Source organism: Phyllostomus hastatus, unplaced genomic scaffold (assembly GCF_019186645.2).
Source record: "Phyllostomus hastatus isolate PE091 unplaced genomic scaffold, TTU_PhHast_1.1 phas_scaffold_129, whole genome shotgun sequence".
Lineage (NCBI taxonomy): Eukaryota > Metazoa > Chordata > Mammalia > Chiroptera > Phyllostomidae > Phyllostomus > Phyllostomus hastatus.
In genome coordinates, this window is record NW_025334009.1 from 25,263,871 (window position 1) to 25,284,177 (window position 20,307).

Here is a 20,307-nt window from a genome sequence, read left to right on the forward strand (position 1 = left end):
AAAGATATATAACATAAAGAATGTCATTTTGACCATTCTTAGGTGTACAATTCAGTGACCTTAATTATATTTACACTGTTGAGCAACTGTCAACACAATCTGCTTCCAAATCTTTTCCATCATCCCAAATAGAATGTGTGTTACTTCTGAATTAACTTCTCCCTTGCTTCAACAAATTTCCAGCATTATGGTGGGATTCAGCCACCATCCAGGCATGGTACAGTCGTTTCTGGTGGTGGCATTCCTTCTTGATGGACAACTCCTGTCCAGTGCCTCGTGGTGATGGACATAGCAGTACAATACCTGAAACTGCCTTTGGCTGATAATCCCTCCACAAAAATCTGGACCAGGATTCAGGTCCATTGTAACCTCACACTGTCTTCCCTTCAATTAAGCCAGGGAAGATTAGCGGTACCATTCACATCACTAAGATTTGGTTATGTTTTGGCTAAAAAGGTTGATTGGGAACGGTTGCTGTTTGACCTCATTGGACTGTGATGACTTGTCATTGGCTTTTGGGCAAGGACGGTGTGAATACTTCAGTTCTGCTTAAGTGCAGTGACTTCGTCTGGAAATAAGTTGCACAGATTTGCACCGTTCAAGGAAAATCTCATTCCAGGTTGAAGTTTTCTGGGAGAAAAATCATGCTCACAACTATGTTGACAAAAGAAATAGAGGAAACTGGGATGTTCTGGCTCCAGTAAATAATAGACTGGTTTTAGAACTTTACTTCCCTGTGTAATTTTGTGGTTAGTCGCTTATGTCTATGATGATAAATCATATACCTGTACAGGATTTCTGGCACCCTAGTAAATCTCAAGCAAGTGCCAAAATGCTAATTTATCATGGTTCTTCAAACAGTATACCTTGAATGGACAAATCAACGATCTAATGGATTATCCCCCTCCTTTATTTTTTTGTTTGAACTTAGTGGCTTGCCTGTACATACATTCCTTAAACTTTGGGTGCATGCCGGTTCCTAGCACAGCCTTAACTTTTCCAATTGACCTCAGGATTGGGTTAAAATCTTCATGTGAGGAGGTCCTAGAAGGTATATTTGATTTCCTGTCTTTAACATATTACTTAACCCAGTAGATGCCAAACATTGCAATCACCCGGGAGCTCTGAACAACAGGATCCCTGGCCATTGCAGTGGGGTGCAGCATGGACGTCTGGATTATTGAAGGAGCTCCTCGGTGATGTCAATATAAGCACATTTGGGGAGCCACTAAACTAACTTCTGACCTTGGCACACCTGGCTTTACTAAGATGGCAAGAATCTTCCTAAGGTTTCTTAGAGGCACTCACTCAAGAAAATAGTTCTTGGGTTCCTTTCACTGTGGGGGCAGGCACTGTGAGAGACACCAAAAATACACACATAAATACACCCTCAAGGTGCTGCAGTTCGGAGGGGCAGGCATGTAAATAGGGGATGTCACACTGAAGGACGGTGGTGTGATGGCACATGGAGAAGGATGTAATGAACAGCTGGAGAAGGCTTTGAAGAGAAGAGGTGCTATCAAACTGCATACTAAGGATATGGCAGAGGGAAGTCCCCAGGTGAGAAGGTAGGGGAAGGGCATCCTTCCTTCAGGGGAAGCAATTCAGGGGAAGAATGCAGCAAACTGAAACTGCAGATATTTGAGTGGTGGTTTCTACACTAGAGGACTGAACATCACGGGAATCCTTGCCTCCCTCTACCCAATTTTTGGATCTACGTCTAGATAGAGATACTAAAATTTTGATGTAATTATTACCATTGTGTCTTGTTAAGGTTATGATTCATGTTAACATCAATGAAAGGAAAGGTAGCTTTCAAAAATTTTTGCCTAATAAATTCTTGCTAAAATAAAATGGTAATATTTCTGGGTAAAAGGCGCAGACATTCTGTCAGGTTCTAGAAGTCAACCAAAGTGGTACTTCTTTTCTCTTTCCCCAAACCAGCATCAACATTGGCCTCTCCTTGCGCAGCTCTCCTAATGACCTTAGTCTATTAAAACCATACCACAAATTACCAGTGGGTATTTTTACATCCACCCCAATGTAATTAGGAAACAACTTTTGATCACTATCAGTCTAGCTATTATGGAAACTGCATTTATTAGGGGAAAAACAAAAAGAAAAAAACTTGAAGCCCCATATTTAGAGTTGATTATCACTGGTCCTTTATCTCCCCTGAAACATATTCAAGCTTTTTGCTATTATTTTCTGCAGTATACCGTTATTTGTTTGGTATCTGGATGCCCTCCCAGTTTGAGTAGATACCTACATTAAAGCTTCCAAAAGAGCCATTTCTAATGGCAACTGTGCTTATTTAATGTGGGGGTGGGAGTGAGGATGGGGAATGACTCTGAGGTTTTTAACATCACCTACGAGCTATTTAAATACTTACGGAAAGCAGCGTTTGGGGTAAATGCATATTATTCCAGATGTACCACAGAACCCTTTCAAATACAGACATGTCTAGAAAGTCATCTTTGCATGCAACTTTATAGATCTTTGGGCTAATTCTAAAATGGAAAATTACTTCAATCTGTGCATTATTAGAATGTCTAAAAGCCATTCTGCACCTCTAAGACTCCTGGCCAGGTCCTGGATTTACTTAGTCATCCTTTAGAAAGTTCACTCCTCGATAAGTGCTATGCAATAGAACTTTCTGCAGTGGTGGAAGTATTCTGTAATCTACACTACCCCAAACCCACATGGGGCTATTAAACACTTGAAACGTGACCGAGAAACTCCATTGGAAATTTTATTTAATTTTAATTAATTTAAATTTAAATGATATAGCCACCCTCCTCCATTACCTTCTTCGCACTTCTACAATTCTCTAAAAGGAATTGTCGTTGCAGTTAGCAGTGAGAGTTGGTGGCAAGTGACACTGAACTTTTTGTTCTCATTTATTTAAATAAATATTCATAATGTAAACATTGCAAGGACAGGATATGAATTCCTGATAATATGACAGTGAGCAAGATGCATCATCTCTGTTCACATAGGGCTTTCAGTCTAGTATGGGAGACACTTACTAAGCCAATAATTATTCAGTTAATTGATTAAGACTGTGATGACTTACAAAAGAGAAATGCAGGAGGCTATGAGAGTGTAAAATGGGCGCTATACTTGTAAGATGAGTCAACAAGTTTAATCAGAGTTTCGTTTATTCACTAAAACAAGAAAAGCCTGAGACACCTTCCCTTACCCAAGTTCAAGGCTGGGTCAAGCTGGCTGCAGGACCTATGGCTCTCAGGGTATGGCAGCTAAGTGTGTCTTGCCACGACCTCCGAAGATGTGGGGGCTGTCTGATTAAGCTGCATGCATGCACATACTGCAAACTTCTGAACTTGAGCAAGTAGATTCTGTCCTAAACTATGCAGTTGTGATGATGTCAGTCACAGATAAGATGTGAGAAGAAGGGTGCAAATGTTTACAGGATATTGCATTTCCTTTCCACTATGTGTTTTGACAAAGTTGTTTGGGCTCCAGCCCCAGCTTTTTCCTCTCTGTTCTTACACATTTGTATTTGGTCTATTCAAGAAACGATGTGGAAATCAGTCCTGACATCCCAGACAGACAAAATGAGACACATGACAGCAAAACATATGGCTCAAATAGACATCCTTATATGGCCAAGATAGACCATATTCCCAGAAACTCATATATGGAAAACACCACCTGCAGCTAAAGCCAAAATAACAAAGAGTTGACATGACAGAAAGAGCAATATGCTACGTAAATTGTGCTGCTTTAAAAGTGTAGAGAGATAGCCAACTGTATTTGAATTTAAAAAGATGGGAAAAAAATGTCCTTAGAAAGTGCTATGGTGGTAAGCATTGCTTTGCTAACACAGTCACTGGCGGAGTTGCCATATCTTAAAAGCGTTCAAATTCTAAATGCTTTCTCTGTTTATTACAAATGTATGTGCTATTCAGAACTCTGAATGTGTTTTAATGCTTTCGGATATCCGCCTGCATATTTATCTTAATACGGTGCCATCTGAAACATGCAGTAGTCCTTTCATTATTAACTTGAAAAAGTCTTGTGTATCTGTTACAATATTTTATCTTTGCTACCCCTTTTTTGTAGCCAATCTGAATGCCTTCTCATGCAATAAAAAATTGATGCACTCTGTTTTAACTGTATCCACATGTTAAATAGTTCATGTATTTGACTTGCAATATTTCATGTTCCTGAAGTTTACTATTTTGATATATTGATTTATAAAGTGTATTTTGTTTTAACTTTTTCCAATACTTGCTTGAATCGTTATTGCCCAATATAAGATGCCTGTGTAGAATAATGTCTTCCCCCCTTGATAGTTTATCCTCACGCATGTTCAGGAAGGTGGCATTTTTCTAATTACCCTTCTTTTTTTCTTCTTCTTTATTTTAACCTGGGTTTACACTGACCAATGCTCAGTGGCTATAATGAGTGTTCTAAGGGGTAATTTATAGCTATTAAGTTTATCATTGTACTATTTGAGTTGGAGGGCACAGCCTCTGTATATTATATCATTTACGTTATTTCTTATATAGTTCTATAATAAAGCAAGAGCTTGAGGGGAAATTAGTATGTATGTGTGATTTATAGAGTCGTAATTACACTATATCATTATTTGTTGTAATAAAGTCATTATTAGATGTCTTTATCCTCGTTTATTCTGTTTGTCATATTTTCTAAGGCCATGTCCATCCTTATTACTCACTTTTTATGTTTTGTGTTAGAGAATTAGTTTGTAATTCCTGGATGAAAGATACTATTCAGATTTAAAGATTATTATTTTAATTCCCACATTTCATTAACATTGGCCAGATCATTAGGAGGCTAAGGCAATCAGGAGCTTTTTTTGTCTTGTTTATTGTGTAAATGATGGGATAAACATATTTATAGTATTTATTCCAATGTGTCTTAATACTGATATTTTCAATAACTCTTCCTTTAGTCTCCTCTTTGCCCAAATTTTGTTTTTCCTGTTTTAAAAACATTCACTTCAGGTGAACTTGCATGGACACTTTTTTTTTTTGCAGTCTGTAATTTTTCTTAATATTTTTATGTTGCTATTTTTGTACAGTTGTACAGTGTGACACTAGAATACTCTGTCCCTACTGAAAACCAGGCAGGTTTCAGGAAAACATGTCATCACCAGTTTAGGGCAACTATTAAAATATACACCTTGGAAATTCCTAACAACCTGGCGTATCGCAAAAATCATTGTCATTATAGAGATAATTGATTGCTATCTTTTTGTTGTAAATATGTCCTTATTATATTTTATACTTTAATTAAGGTATTCTTCTCCATATTTCCCTACATGTCATCTTTTAAAAATGTAATCTCATTTGGGTTATTTTCCTTGTTTGTGTTGCTGTGTTTTATTATCACATGTTCTTTCTTTTGCTCAAGGCTTGGGTTTGTATGTGTCAAGATTCATGGTTGTCTTCCTCTATTTTGACTAACCTTTCTGGTTTGTGGGTGAAATTGGGTGCCATTAGAGTGATAGATTTTCATTGTGTGTCTCCTAAACTTGTCCTCCCCAGGAGGCCATTATTTCCTATACTTTATCTTCTGCTTTACCTTCTGCTTTTCTTAGATTTCCAATGTAAACAGTGTCTCTAAGTGTGTATTGGTAGCTTTAAAGAGCTCAATTTGCATATTTCCCTCTTATCTCAGTACTTGTGCTAACTTGTTGCTTTTTTTATGTGTGACAAAATGTTTATCTGACTGATTTTTCTCTTTTCCCTACTAGTGTTTTCTGAAAAATAATTCTTACCTTTTTTGTTTTTGTTTAATGATTAAACTGTCTACAGGGACTGAGTGCTCAAACCTAAGCGATAAACACTGCGTCTCTATTTTGAGTGAGATTGTAATGTTCTGCATTTTTATGGAAATTACATTTAATAGATTATCTAAGTACGAGGATCAGACGTATGTGCTAATGACCATTTATCTAACTGGGTAACTTACCCTAGACTGCAGAAGTATTTATTGCAACAATAGAGGTATTTTGCGCACGCCTCCCCACCCCCGCCCAACTTTGTCTTTCGCCCGGTTAGTAATTAAATGGTGGCATCTTTTCCTTTTTTAATAACAAGTCAGGTGTCTTTTAAGTGACCCAAATTTTGTTTAGCGCGGCCACTATAAGCCACGTTATTTCTTCCTCCAACGTCTCAGAAGCGAGGGAGTTTTGAACCTACCTCTGACTTGTACAGAAAGCTCTTACTCAAGACTGTTTTAACGTTGGCCCTAGAAATACTTTAGGATTCATCCTCTTTGAGGATAAATATTCGCGAGAGCGTTTTAAGGATCTTGGCCTTTATTCCTCTGCAAACGTTTCTGCACCCGCCGCGCTGCTCCGGAGTGCTCTCCCTTCCGATTGTCCCCTGCAGCCACTTCCTGAAGTCCCCCTACCTCCGAGCTCTCTGCCTGTCACCTGCGTGTCCGGCCCCTCTCCCGAAGGGCCGGTGCGCCCTCCCCGCCTCGCCGTTTCCTAGGGTGCCCGCCTGGGACGCTCCCGACGGATTTCATTTTGTGGCTTTTGTGGCATGTGGGTGGTTGGTTGGCTTTTCCCCTGGCCCTCGCCCCCCCGCTTCCCACCACTTTCACCCCCCACCACCCGCGCCAGCCTGGCCCCTCCTCCCGTCCCGCTCCCTCGCACACACCTGCCCCTGCCGCCCGCGCGGCGCGCGCTCCCCTCCCCGCCGCGGCCGCTGCCAGCGGAGCCCCCTCCTCCCCTCGCGCCCGCCCTGGCGCGCCTGGCGGCGGCCGGCGCTAGCCCTCGCGCGGCGCCCTGTTATTCTGGGTATTGTGTGTAATAAATGTCGGGCCGCCTCACTCTAATCAAGCTCATTACAAATTCTTGCGCGCCCGGGGCCGGAAATTGTGCGCTCCCTCCCTCCCCTTCCCTCACTCATTCACTAGTTACTTGTCTTTCTGCTTTTTAACTCGCCGCCCCCGCCCCCTCCCCGGATCCCGGCCCTCCAGCCCGGGTTTTAATCCCCATCCCTTTTCCGCCTTCTCCTTGCACCCTGCCCCCCCAACCCCCCCCCCCCCCGCCGCCTTCCTCCTCCGCTCCGCACCCCCTTCTTCCTCCTCTCCCTCCCCCCCTCCTCCGCCGCCGCCGCCGCCGCCGCCACCGCCACTTTCTCGCTCGCTCCCGCTCCCCGGACGCGGCGGAGGAGCCGGCCCCGCTGGGGAAGGGCTCGGGGCGGCGGCGGGCGGCCGGGAGGAGGCTGCGTGCTCGGGGCTGGGGCTGCGAGCGGGGTGATTTTGTATTAAAATGAGGAGGAGGAAGAAGAGGCAGCCACAGCGGCGGCGGCGGCAGCAGCAGCAGCGGCGGCGGCAGCAGCAGCGGCGGCGGAGAGGGCTGCAGCCCGGGCGGACGCGCGGAGCCGAGCTGGGCACGGCGGCGGCGACAGCGGCCGGGATGAGTCAACTCATAATTTAATGGGGGCAGAGACGGCAGCGAGGGGGAGAGCGAGAGAGCGAGGGAGAGAAACAGCCCCGTCCGGGGACTCGCACTCACACGCACACACACCGACGCGCGCACACACACACCTCTCCCTGTGCCACCCAGCAACAACCGGCCTCGTCACAACAACAACAGCCGCGGCCGCCCTCTAGACTGCCCGGGGACCGAGCAGAAAGCCAGGGCGACTCCAGAGGACGCTTCCCACCCCCCTCTTTCGTTTTGGGAAACTCCTCATCAGTTTTGCTGGGGTTTCTGGGTTTCTTTGCCCCCAAGTCCTAGTGCCATTGTGGTGCTCGTTGTTTACCTCGGACTCGGGCTGAGTGAGAGCCTGGCGACTTTTGGGGGGGAGGGGGCGGGGAGTTAGTCGCTGCTGAGGCGGTGGAGGTGGCTGGGGGTGCCTTCTGATTCTCTCCCCCTCCCCCGTGCCCTTCCCCCCTCCCTGCCTCCACTCGCTCGGCTCCCCTGACGCTCGCAGCCCCGCGTCCATGGGCAGGGAGAGTGTCCTCGAGGCTGTTGTCAGCGAGGGCCGAGTCAAAAGTGGCATTTTAGTGCCTTTCTGGGGCTTTTCTCCCGACCTTCTGCCCCCCACCCTCGCTGTTCCCCGGTAGAATCCCTCGTTGAGGGTGCGAGGCTGTGGGAAGAAAGTTTAAGGTTTGTTAATATTAGTCGCGATTGTTGGGGAGGGTGGTGGGGGCGATGGGAAGGGAGGCGTAGGTGGCCTTCCCCTCGCTGCGTTCTGCGGGGTCATTGGAGAATAATATCGCAAGTGACAGCCCGAGTAGACTTTCTCTGCTCGCACCGAGAAACCCCCGCGAGCTGGGGGGAGGGGGGAGGAAAGCGAGGGGACCTTTTTCCCCTTTCTGGAGACCTTGTCCGCAGTGATTTTTTTCTTCTGTTCTTTTTAAGAGAATCCTCTGTCACCACCTCGCCTCCCCAGCTCCACCACAGTCTACAGCTCATAACGGGTTTTGCTTTGTTTTTACGATTCTTCCCCCAACGAATCACTTGTCAGATCAATTTTATCTTCGCCCTCCTCCCTACTTCCCACTCTCCCCTCCTCCCTCATCGAAAACCCCGTTCTCTGAGGTTAGACATTTTACAAACCTATATATGTTGTTTTTCGAATTGTGATTTTTAACACTTCCCCCACCCCCCATGGCTACTCTTCTAGACGTTTATTTCTGCCCTTCCCCCGCTTAGGGGGGCGGGGGTAGGGGAAGAGAAAATAATACAATTTCAGGGGAAGTCGCCTTCAGGTCTGCTGCTTTTTTTTTTTAATTAAAAAAAAAAAAGGACAGAAAACATCAGTCTTGAACTTCTCTTCAAGAACCCGGGCTGCAAAGGAAATCTCCTTTGTTTTTGTTATTTATATGCTGTCAAGTTTTGAAGTGGTGAGTTTCAGGTCGGTTTTGCTAATTTCACTCAGTAAAACTGCAGTGTTTCTGTTTCTAGATAGTACTTTGCTTCTTTGTCTCTTTAAAAGGTCACAGTGAAAGCTTGGCCTGGATCGTGCCGGCCATATGGAATGGATAAGGGCACAATCTCTTAAAATGTGATTATGGGGTTCTGTGGGGGCGAGGGAGGCCATCTAGCAAGGAACTCGTTGAAAAAGATCCCACACTGCAAAAAAAAAATAGGTTCTTGAAACCGGAATTTCATGCTTTGCTTTTTCTTTTAAAGGGAAATAATTGCTGTGTCTGAGTTCACTGTTTTATTCAGTGATTATCACATATGGACTTAGTTTATGGACAGGGAAATGGGATTTTGAGAAAGTAGCCTGGTTTCTGTATGCCAACCAGACATTACACGAAAATGGATTTTAAAACGTGTAACTCAAAAGAACTCTTCAGCTTGGCATCTGTGCAGACCGTAGTTAGTTCCTGTGCTGTCAGTCCAGCAGGCCCAGTGGAGACTGCTCTTTGCAATTCCAAACTGAGGTTTGGTGAACTTTATTTTAGCCTTGGGCACAGAGTTTAAATGAGTAAATTGGGTGTTTTATGTGCATGTAATTTTGCTTTATAATGTAAAGCTTTTTACAAGATGAGTGAGTGTTTAATAGATGCTTATAGGTGGGGACTGGAAGGACAATTTTGCATGACCTATATGATGTTTTGATTGTCAATACATTAACTAAATTATCAGTTTCATTTGCTGTATAGTTTATAATGCTGCTAAGCCTCATGACTACTTAATATATTTTGCAGCATTAACTTTGTTGCTGTTGTCTACCTTTTTCTTTCCTAAATTGCCCCCATGGGTTAAGTATTTTCTTTTCAAATCATATGTTTTAAAATTCATTTTCTGCTCTAGGGCAGGGCAACCAATTTCCAAAAGAGCAGCTCTGTCTTTTAATCCACATGTTAACATTGTAAAGAGTGTTTTTGAATAAGTTAATAATCATCACTCTAATTTTGGCTTTAGTTTAATACAATGGAAAAGAGTAATCTTGATAAAAAGTGGTTAAAAGAGGCACATTTATTGTTAATGAACCTCATAACCAAAAACAGATGGGACCTCGATCAACGGTAAACCTTTAGTTCTCAGCTTGCCACCCTGGAGTACAAGGATAAATAGCCATTATTTCTCAAACTTTAGAGTTCTTCAATTGGCATTCTTAAGGTTGCTTTTAAGCCTACAGATTACCATCCCACCCTCCTCCACATTCACCTCTTTCCTTGATTATAATGGACAAAGTAATCTATGCTTAAACAGAAGAAATATATGCATATAGAAAAGCCGTGCTAATATAAGCTGGCTTTCAGTAAATCAGATCTAAATAGCTCCTCCAATATAATAATTTTTTAAAAGTGCAAGAGATGTCATTACTAGATAGCTGGAAGAAAGTAGTGATTATCATATTCTGATTTTCCTAAATATGGCCCCTTCCCCCTTAGTGTTGATAAACTCAATACTTCAAGTATTGTAAAAGTTCATAAAATAATTCCACTTACCCTTTCTTATCAATGATAGTTAAAACTGTATTTCAGGAATGCCTTGGATGTGGTACTCAGTGCTGTATCATAAACCCTGTGAAAATTGATGTCCATTGTATAACTGAAAATAATTACCAATTTTTTGAAGTTATTCAAGATGTTGACTTCATTGCATACTGAAATTATTTTTGAAAACTGACAATTGTGTTTTACCAAAATCATCAAGATGTTTTTAGTTCTTGACTTTAATGTTTACGTTACAACGTATTTTCAAGGTTTTTGCTATTTAAATTAACAGCATTCTATGACTACTGTTCTCCTAAAATATTAACTCTAAAACATGTGAGTTCTAATGCTTCAGTACCTGAGATATTTGAAGAACTCCACTGACATCCATTTGCTTAGGGGTGAAATGATCCAGTCACACGTTTGAGCCAAGATTTGACTAGGCATTTAACTGGTCACATATCTCTTGAAACTTTGATAATAGAAAACTTTTTCTACAAATTAACCTGTAAAGTCAATGGGGAGTTTAAAAATTAGAAGCTTGCTACTTCCTTCTGAGGTGGTATATGTACATAAATCTATTTTGTTCTTATAAGAACTAAGCTATATGTCCTGTAAATATCACATATAGTGAATATTTTGAACTGTGTTAATTTTTTTCTTCTTTGATTAAAGTGCTGATGTTCTGTAAGAAGTTTCTAATTTTAAAAAATTGGGACCACATAATATAATTTATTTTCTTTCCAGCTATACTTGTGGTGACTATTGTTTTAAAAGTAAGCCCATTCCCCCCTACTTAGTTTTGTTGGTAGGTGACAAATCACTTTTCATTCATGTGTGTTGGTATACAGTTTTCACAAATTATTCTGTTATCTTGAATGGCCCTGTAATGCTGCTATCTAGAAGTAGAGTTAACGCCTGCATCGTATTATATATCTAGCTGAATAATCTTACAAATACCTTACATTTGTGAAGAGAGATATTGAGGGGTAAAGTATTTATGTGTTATATGTATATAAATACAGAGAGAAAGAGAGAGACTCCCACCCAAGTCTAATGCCGTCTTCTTTTTAAATTCTGGCAGGTGATCTTTAGAGGGTAACTGAGTATGGATCATTTGAACGAGGCAACTCAGGGGAAAGAACATTCAGAAATGTCTAACAATGTGAGCGATCCGAAGGGTCCACCAGCCAAGATCGCCCGCCTGGAGCAGAACGGGAGCCCACTAGGAAGAGGAAGGCTTGGGAGTACAGGTGGAAAAATGCAAGGAGTGCCTTTAAAACACTCGGGCCATCTGATGAAAACCAACCTTAGGAAAGGTAAATACTTTCAAGCCAAATCCTAGAAAGCTGTGAGCCCTGTGTCTGCCCAAGGCCACTTTCTGTGGGGGTGGAGAGGCAGAACATGTCTTTGTATGTTCTTTTCCTTGATTCTCTTTCTGATCTGAAATTTGTTATATCTCTGGCTGCAGTGTCAGTTTTGAAAGTGGAGGCTGTGGGAGTGAAGCATCTTACTCTACTACTATAGACTGGAATCACTGGACACTTAGGATAATAAGGATTGAGTTCAGTATAATGGTCCTTAGCTATGCAAGGCTTCTGCTGATAAGGTATTATTGTAGCAGAGGGTATATGTATATATAGGTGGCTATTGCTTAAACTCACCCCAATTAAGAATAAGACACTTAAATTGTTTCAGTACTGCCCTCGCTTTTTCATAAGATTACTAGTTGTAGAAGGCAGTTTCAGAGGGAATAGAAATCTTACATGACATGATGTAAAAGTTTTTATGTCATTTTGTGGCTTGTTTTCTTAAGGTCAAATGTATTATTTAGCAAGGAAAAACCTGATGATCCTAATTTTTGATTTTTGCCATAATTGGGTATTTTTCATAAAGGAAGGACAGATTTAGGCAAGTTTATAAGGGGAGGAGGTGTAACTGTGACTCCTTTCTACCAATTTTATATTAAATTGATGAAGTTTAATAACTTTGTGTTCAACACAGTGTTTGTGTAAAGCAGTGCATGTGTGGGTTATAATGTGTCTTCATAATGGTCTTTATTTTGATTCTGAATAAATGTGTATAGGATTCAGATTTTCCTTACATTTGCTAGGCAAAGGATAAAAATGCCATCTTTTAGCAACCAAGAATATTAAGTAGATAAAGTTAGAAGGCAGAGGAATTTCATTGTGTTTGATGCATAACATTTATCATACAATCATTTATTTTTTCCTTGGTTTGGCGAAAACAAAGAATATATTGATCCTGAAATGAACAGACACAGCAGTCCGTATTGTTAGATCTTTATCTATTAAAAATGGAAAAACAGCACTTCAGCAAATTCTTTGGCCTCTACTCATGATTACCCTATTTATTGATTGTTTGCCAAGAATGTATGCATCTTAAGAAAGCCAGGGTAAGAGCATTAAAAATATAATTTATTACAGCTTTTCAAACAGAGTGCATTAATATTGTACTGTGAAGCACTGGGGCTCTATAAAAAAGACTTTCTGACGCCTGCAAACATATAAGTTCCATAAATTCCTAAATAGGAGATTTCAGCTGTCTCTGGTATTATGTGATATTTGCACAGCAAACTTTAATGCCAGGACAGTTTTAGACAAGGATTCTACAGACTTCACTGCTCCTTATGGCAGACGTGCTGTTTACACAGGCTCATAAACCTTCAGCAAAAGCTTCTAAGACTGCCTCCAGGTTTAAATCATGTGGTATTTTTAGCATTCAGCAGTGACCAGTGCACTCCCCTTTTAATGCTGGAAGGTTATGAAGTTGCTGTAGTTGGAAGTCTCGCCAAACACTAGCACAAATAACCAGACAGTTCAGAGAAGGCTCCTGTTCAGCATTACTCCCAATATCAGGAGGGCAACTGTGACAGTTTGCTGGCAGATTTAACAGCTAGATTTGTCATCATGTGATACTATTGTCACTTTATTAATAGGCACCTTAATTATCTGCAGCATATCTCTAAGTAAAGCAAAAAATATATACCCCATATATTTCAATAGTGAAAAACCTGGTTATTTCATAGGCCTAAAGGACAGCATATAGTAGAACAAGTCAGTACCATCCTGTAAGAGGAAAAATCAATGCGTATGTTTTTGTTGAACTAACCCAACTCTTTGAAGACATTAGGACGGGGAGGAAAAACCAAAGTACAGTAATTTCACTTCCTGCTCAAATGATGTTTTGTTCTTAAAGCATTGTATTGATAGTGACTTATTTTCAAAATGCAGTTTAATTGTAAAAGGTTCTCTGCCTATTTCAAGCAACTAAATTACTAAAGCCTTTTAATGGTTTTTTTAATCTTATTTTTTGTGCATGGTTTCTGTTTGACAGGTGCTAGATAAAAATTATGGCTGAGATGAGAAAGCACTACTTAGGAAAAAGGGGTTGAATGTTTTTGTTTATTTATTTAGGAAATTTTGCCAAAGTACCTTCAAGCCAAGAAAGAAACCACCAGTTTGTATATTGCTATTTTTGCTGTGGTCTCCCAAATCTTCTGCTGATCCCTGACGGGTTCTCCCTCTGGTACAAATCAGCTGTGAATGAATGACAAGATTACTGGCAAGCTCCACGGCTTGTTTTTCATGCCTAGCCTGTTGGGTACCTCTGAAGGAGTTTGTGAGCTTTTCTAAGTAAACCTAAAGGGTTTTGTTGTTGTTTTGTCAGAGCTAGAATCTCTTGGAAACAGGTCACTAAACCTTTGGTGAAGATGCATGTGTAGAAAATGTTTTAACTGCCAGCTTTTGTTCGCAGAATAGAGCATTTTTAAAGGGCATCTCTGGTGTCAATAGAAAAATCCTGATTTTTTTCACCCCGGTTCGCAAATACTAGACATGTCCAGAAGTTGGTAGGATTCTGTGAGTGCAGAGGGCAGAGCTTATATAGAGGCATTATTATTACAGGACTAATTGAGGATCCTGGGTGCCCTGTTAAAGTAACCTTTGTCATCATTTATGCTAAAGATGATACCCTCCTGGCAGTTTGCCACAGAACAGTTCAGATGCATCTGCTTTTAACCCTTTTCCGTTTATCATTGGAAGTCTGACAGTGCACTGCATAAACACCTTGAGTACTACAGTGTTCGTGATTTCGGTTTCTGGAAGCCTCGTTTTTAACACTAGTGTGACCTGCGCTTATTAATCATCTGGCTACTGAGTTATTACATTGGATTAAAGTAAATAAAGAGAGAACATGAAATCTATGCAGATTCCTTTATCCTAATATGTCCTGATGAGGCCAGTTTCCTTTTCTCTCTTATTTTTATCTCATTTGCTATAACAAAGATTGTTCATTTTAAAGGCATATAGTTACTGTGATATTTTTAGTCAAGTAATTTAAATGAGTAACCATAAAAATCTTATTTATCTATATTATGCATATATTGAATCCATATATTTCATATATGTGAGCATCAGTTTGGTTAAGTTTTTGCATTTCTTCCATGGAAGTATTAAAATTTTTAAAGAGGAAGAAAAATGCTAATAATTTTATAAAGATAATTTGTTTAGACACAAATAGGGTAAGTCTAGTGTTAACAAAAGCTTATAGGAAGCATGAAGTTGGTGCTTCTGAAGACAACTGTAGTGAGTTATGTGTGCACACTCCACCATCACAACAGATCAGATGAGAGACTTCTCTCTCTCTCGTCAGCATTATTATTTGATCAGAAAGGTGATTCTGCATTAACTAATTTTAATTAAAGCAGAGCCCCACTTAATGTAGGACCAAGTTCACATTCTATTTAAACATTTCTCCTACAACTTTAAAAGAGAAAAGATGTGTATGTTTGTGTGTGCGTGCCTGTGTTTCTGTGTCCTGTCTGCCTTGGAAACAGAGTCTCTCCCTTTCTCTCACTGTGGTGAAGATTTATTTTCATGGCTTAGTTTTTCCTCCCACAGACTGTATTTCTGAAGATTGTTGGTGTGCATCTCTTTTTCTCTGTCTCTTTGATAGGAACCATGCTACCAGTTTTTTGCGTGGTGGAACATTATGAAAACGCCATTGAATATGATTGCAAGGAGGAGCATGCGGAATTTGTGTTGGTGAGAAAGGATATGCTTTTCAACCAGCTGATAGAAATGGCATTGCTGTCTCTGGGTTATTCGCATAGCTCTGCTGCCCAGGCCAAAGGTAAATGATGCATATGTGGGGCTGGAAAAATTGCTTGGCATCCTTTGTTTACCTTGCAGAGAGAGCACTGAATATTTTTGTGCAAAGAACTGTAGCCTGTGTGTTGCATTGGTTCCTTATAAACTGTGGCTTTAAAAAATTGGCTTAATTCAGTTTGGTTTAGTTAACACACATTTTGCTCATGTGGAATGTCGAGGTAGATTTTTTTTTTAAATTACTTCAGCTGAATCATTAGTATGCTTATTGACCTTAATAATCTGCTCCACTGAGGACCCACAAGGAAGTAAGGAGCGTATTTGAGCAGATGGACTGTTGAGAGTCAATTTGCATTTATGACTGAATATCTAGTTCTGTTTCTTTTATTCTGTTTCTGATGGTTTTATGGGCTGTAAAGTATTTTTCAATGCTGATTCCCTTTGCAGTAGAGAACCTTATCTAAATTGTAAAGCCATTTAGAACTGGTTCAGCTATGTCTTATTAGAACTTCCTGTAAGTTAGGAAAATGTGGCCTATGCATAGTTTTTATTGATGGGGTTTGATTTCCAAAATAATAAACAACTCTACAGTCATTTACATAATTTCACAATTTGGAAAGCTAAGCTGTGAATCTTTTCATTGACCTGCCTTTTAGAGGGAAGGGAATCACTCAAACAGAAATAACAATGTTGCTTGTGGTGGGGGCTATGGAAAAATAAAAAACCTACCAGATTAATTATCTGAAGGCTAAACTATTTAGTGACGTATTCTCTTTATCTGGAATAGGGTTAATCCAGGTTGGAAAGTGGAATCCAGTTCCACTGTCTTATGTGACAGATGCCCCTGATGCTACGGTAGCAGATATGCTTCAAGACGTGTATCATGTGGTCACATTGAAAATTCAGCTACACAGGTGAGTCAGGACAGCGTTCAAGGAGAAAGCGTTCTACTTACCTGATCTTTCAAAATAAAGCATCTTTAGTCAACCTTTCCTTTTTATTTCCTCTGTGTTTCAGAAGGGTTAATTAAAATTGGTTTGTTTCCTTACTCCTTCTTTATTTTCCTAACTTAAATGTAGAATGTAAAGGCACCCCCCCCCCCAAAAATCTGTAGATTTGTGCAGGTTATCAAAAGATAAGACTTTTTGTATTTAGTCAATTAAATGATGCATTACAAGAAGGCATTTTACATAAAGTTTACTTAAGAGAAAAATATTTTTGCATATCATGAACAGTGCCATCTGTGTACATTTTGTGAAAGAATGCCTTATTCCGTATTGCTGTGATCCTATTTATTTATATATTTTATTTACCATTTTACTTCGTATGAGCAGAGTCACAAAAGGAAAATGGTTAATGCATTAATGCTTTTCCCGACGGCTCATGAGAAAGCAGTACACCTTAAATTGTCTTCCCAAGCGCATCAGAGCAGGAAGGTAGAAGTAACATGAAAAAATAGCCACCACAGGCAGCTGATGTATAATTCATGCATCGATACAGCAGATGTGTTGTATAAAGTAATTAACTAATCGGAACAATCAGGAGACCGAGAGCAATCTCCAGATGCATCTGTTTGATGCGCAAAATGAAATCTGTCTGTCTTAAAGGAATGTTTTGCAGCGGGATGCAATCTTGTAATAATCCTCTTTCTAATCTATGTCTCAAATAGTTGCCCCAAACTCGAAGACTTGCCTCCTGAACAATGGTCGCACACCACAGTAAGGAATGCTCTGAAGGACTTACTGAAAGATATGAATCAGAGTTCGTTGGCCAAGGAGTGCCCCCTTTCACAGGTACTTAGCATAGCATGTAATAAGTAATAAGACATCATGGGGAGCCCTGATTTGAGGTTCGATGGGGCTCCGTAGTCTAAAGCAACTGGTATCTGAAGCAAGAATCTGCCAAAAATGCAAAGTGGCTTGACCATTGGTGACTTCTAAAAATATGCCTGATTCATTTTGAACACAGCCTTTACACTTTTCCTCCCTTGGGAAAAAAGAGCGAAGGAAAAGCAGCTCAGCAGAAGACTGTGCTAGCTTGTCTGTTGATTCCTTTTCTGAGTGTGGTGAGCATGGAAACTACATTCTCCTGAGTGCCCTTATTTAAGGAAGAGTAAAGGCAGTATAATTTCCAGGAGCTTTCAGTGAATGGCATTGCAAGTGCTAACGTGGAAAACTGCATCATGCTGCCTGGATAAAGTAGGAGTTCAATGTTCAAATACTTTGTTCTTTATAAGAAATAACAAAGAACATTTAGTAAAAATAATCATAAAAGAATAGAAATCTCTTTCCTGCAACTAAAGGTTACTAGTTACTGTTTGGATTTTGTCACCAGTTTAGGGGCACTGGTTTACTATGATTTTTTCCCCTCTGACATACCATCAGGGAGTTTTGAAATGAGACAAAGATTTATTATTGCTGTGCTTGATTTTTAGAATGAATTTTGATGGAGAGCTAGTGAAACTGCCAATAGAGACTGCCCCTGTTCTAAATGTAAAACTGAACATCGTTTTTGATAGTGCTTAGCTAATTTCAAATATAAAAAAAAAACAAGTGTGCTACGAACCTGCTTGTCCTGGGCTGCCTGTGTGGTCACTACGTAAACGTGCCGTGAAGCCATCCCTCAGCGCCCAAGTGCAGTGTAAGGTCATCTGTGATGTAGGGTAATTGAAGTGCTGATCTAACTAGATTTTTAAGTTTTTCTTTTAACGTAAGTTTAAAATGTCATTCTGAATGTTTGTCAGTCATTTGAGCTTGAGCTGTGTGACTCTGATGTAAACGTTTCTGCAGTTGCCGTAGTCTTAAGATGTGTTTCTGGTGCTCATGAAGGTACTGGGGACCGTTGGAAGAAAGCTCGTGGGCTTCTGTGCTACTGTTTCATGGAAACTCCACACGTTTCAGGTTCATCAGCGTTACTTTGTTATTTGTTAGCAGTTACAGGAATGAAGCCAATGAATTGAGTTTATAGTTAATGATGGCTCTCCGTGTTCTTTTAAGGTGAGCTGTAGCCACAGGTAAAATAATTCTCTGTATTGCGAAGTGTCAGTATCTTGAAATTCAAAGCAAACTCTTTTTGTCATTTTAGCTCATCTCCTTTTTTCCTTCCTCTCTCCCCCTTGGAGTAGAAAGGATGTGAATTTATACCCATCTAAATAAAGTAATTTAAATTAATTATAAACGCAGTTAAATCAATAGGATAATATAAATGAAGCAGGTGACTCTTACCTCCGGGACTTTGGGTTTTGCAGACAATTCCAGATAATATGTCACTTGGTTACTAGCATTTGAAAATTTGAAATGTCCTAGAAATAAACTTTGTTTTATTCAGAGTTAAAGCATGTAGAAACACCCACAATAGGAATCTCATGTATCTTCATGTTACTAAGTGTCCCATTGATTTCCGAAGGAAATTCAGGCAAAGATTAAATGCATTTACTGTGAGCTGGAGAGGAGGATGCTAGTACAAGTATTTATCGATATAGGCAGTGAGAACTAATTGTTAAATAACATCAGCATTCAGCCAGTAAACTCCACCTTACTGTAGCTTATAAATATAATTGTGAATTTACTTAATGTTATCATGGGAAATGAATTGAATACAGGCAATTATAATGTTAAACCAAATGACAAAATGAAATTCGGGAATTGGTTTTGGAGTCCTTCATTGGTGAATTTCTGTAGAGAGGCCTTTAGAAGAACATGCGTCCATGTGTATCTGGAGACTTCGCTGTAATCATTCAGTGGTGAAACTAGGCTGTAACTTCATGTCAGTTGTAATTACGGTCCTCATTTCCGTAAAAAAGTCTTTTGAAAAAAATTATGCATCGTTTAGTGGTGGCAGCAAATATTAGAAATTAATTTAATATTCAATACTAACAAAAGTATAACCTATTCTCTAAATGAGGGACTCATTCTGCTACATCATCTTCTTAAGAATAAATTTTATGATCTGATTGATACTCAATTCAGAATGCTTTAATAATGAACTATTTTCCATTTTTAACTTATTTTCTGTCATAAGTTACTAGTTAAAGATGAGAAATGCAGGCTCTCTAAGGCCTAAACACAAAATATATGCTGAGCTTAACAAAACTACTCTTTTCTTTTTCTTGTAGCTAAGATTGGGTGATGAAGATGCTATGGTAAAAAAAAAAATGCCTAACAAATAAATATTGTCTCAGTCTTGTGCAAAATGTGACCTAACAATAAGAAATTCTAAGACCTTTTTAACAACCCCTGTGGAGTTTTGATTCATTCACTTAAGAATTTTCGGCATACAATCAGTGTTGACATTTTGCTGTACATTAAGGGTTTTGTTTAATATGATAAAATACCCTAGTGGTGACTTATGGCTACAGGATCCCAAATATTATGTTTAGTAGAATGTCTGCCCTGTGGACAATAGACTCCCTTTCCAGAGTAGAGGCCTGGAAGGAATGGGAATGGGAAGTTAGCAGGAATTTGCCTTGCGGTGTCCAACAAGCCCTGCCTCCAATGCTCTTAGGATGACTGTCCCACACTTACTAAGCAGATGTCCAGTTTGGACTTGGAATTGTAGAACTATGTGTTACATTTCCCGACTCCTCCTTGGACAGATGGAGGAGCCAGTGCCCCCAGAGATTAAAGTCAAAATGCTGATTAGTGACTGACCCAAAAATCCCTTTCTCAATGAGAAATTTTAAAGTGCTGATTTTAAAGTGAATTCTTATGTTTCGGTGTAGTAATGTTTTCTTTGGTAATATTTGCAAAGTTTTCTCCAGCTGTGGAAGTTC

At 40.1% G+C, this 20,307-nt stretch overlaps 1 protein-coding gene across 6 annotated transcripts in view; it reads left to right on the plus strand.

Annotated features, from left to right (window-relative positions):
- The window catches only part of SATB1 (SATB homeobox 1), a 96,616-nt gene that overhangs the window by 11,943 nt on the left and 64,366 nt on the right, over positions 1-20,307 (plus strand). For 2 of the 6 annotated variants that reach the window (XM_045856633.1, XM_045856639.1), the window contains exons 1-5: positions 7,118-8,859; positions 11,492-11,726; positions 15,385-15,561; positions 16,324-16,450; positions 17,206-17,329. In XM_045856633.1, coding sequence (XP_045712589.1) covers positions 11,516-11,726; positions 15,385-15,561; positions 16,324-16,450; positions 17,206-17,329 — 639 coding nt within the window. In that variant the 5' untranslated portion in view covers positions 7,118-8,859; positions 11,492-11,515. Of the gene's footprint in view, positions 1-7,117; positions 8,860-11,491; positions 11,727-15,384; positions 15,562-16,323; positions 16,451-17,205; positions 17,330-20,307 lie in introns of those variants that run through there. The other 4 variants (XM_045856636.1, XM_045856638.1, XM_045856634.1 and 1 more) reach the window with 3 other exon arrangements.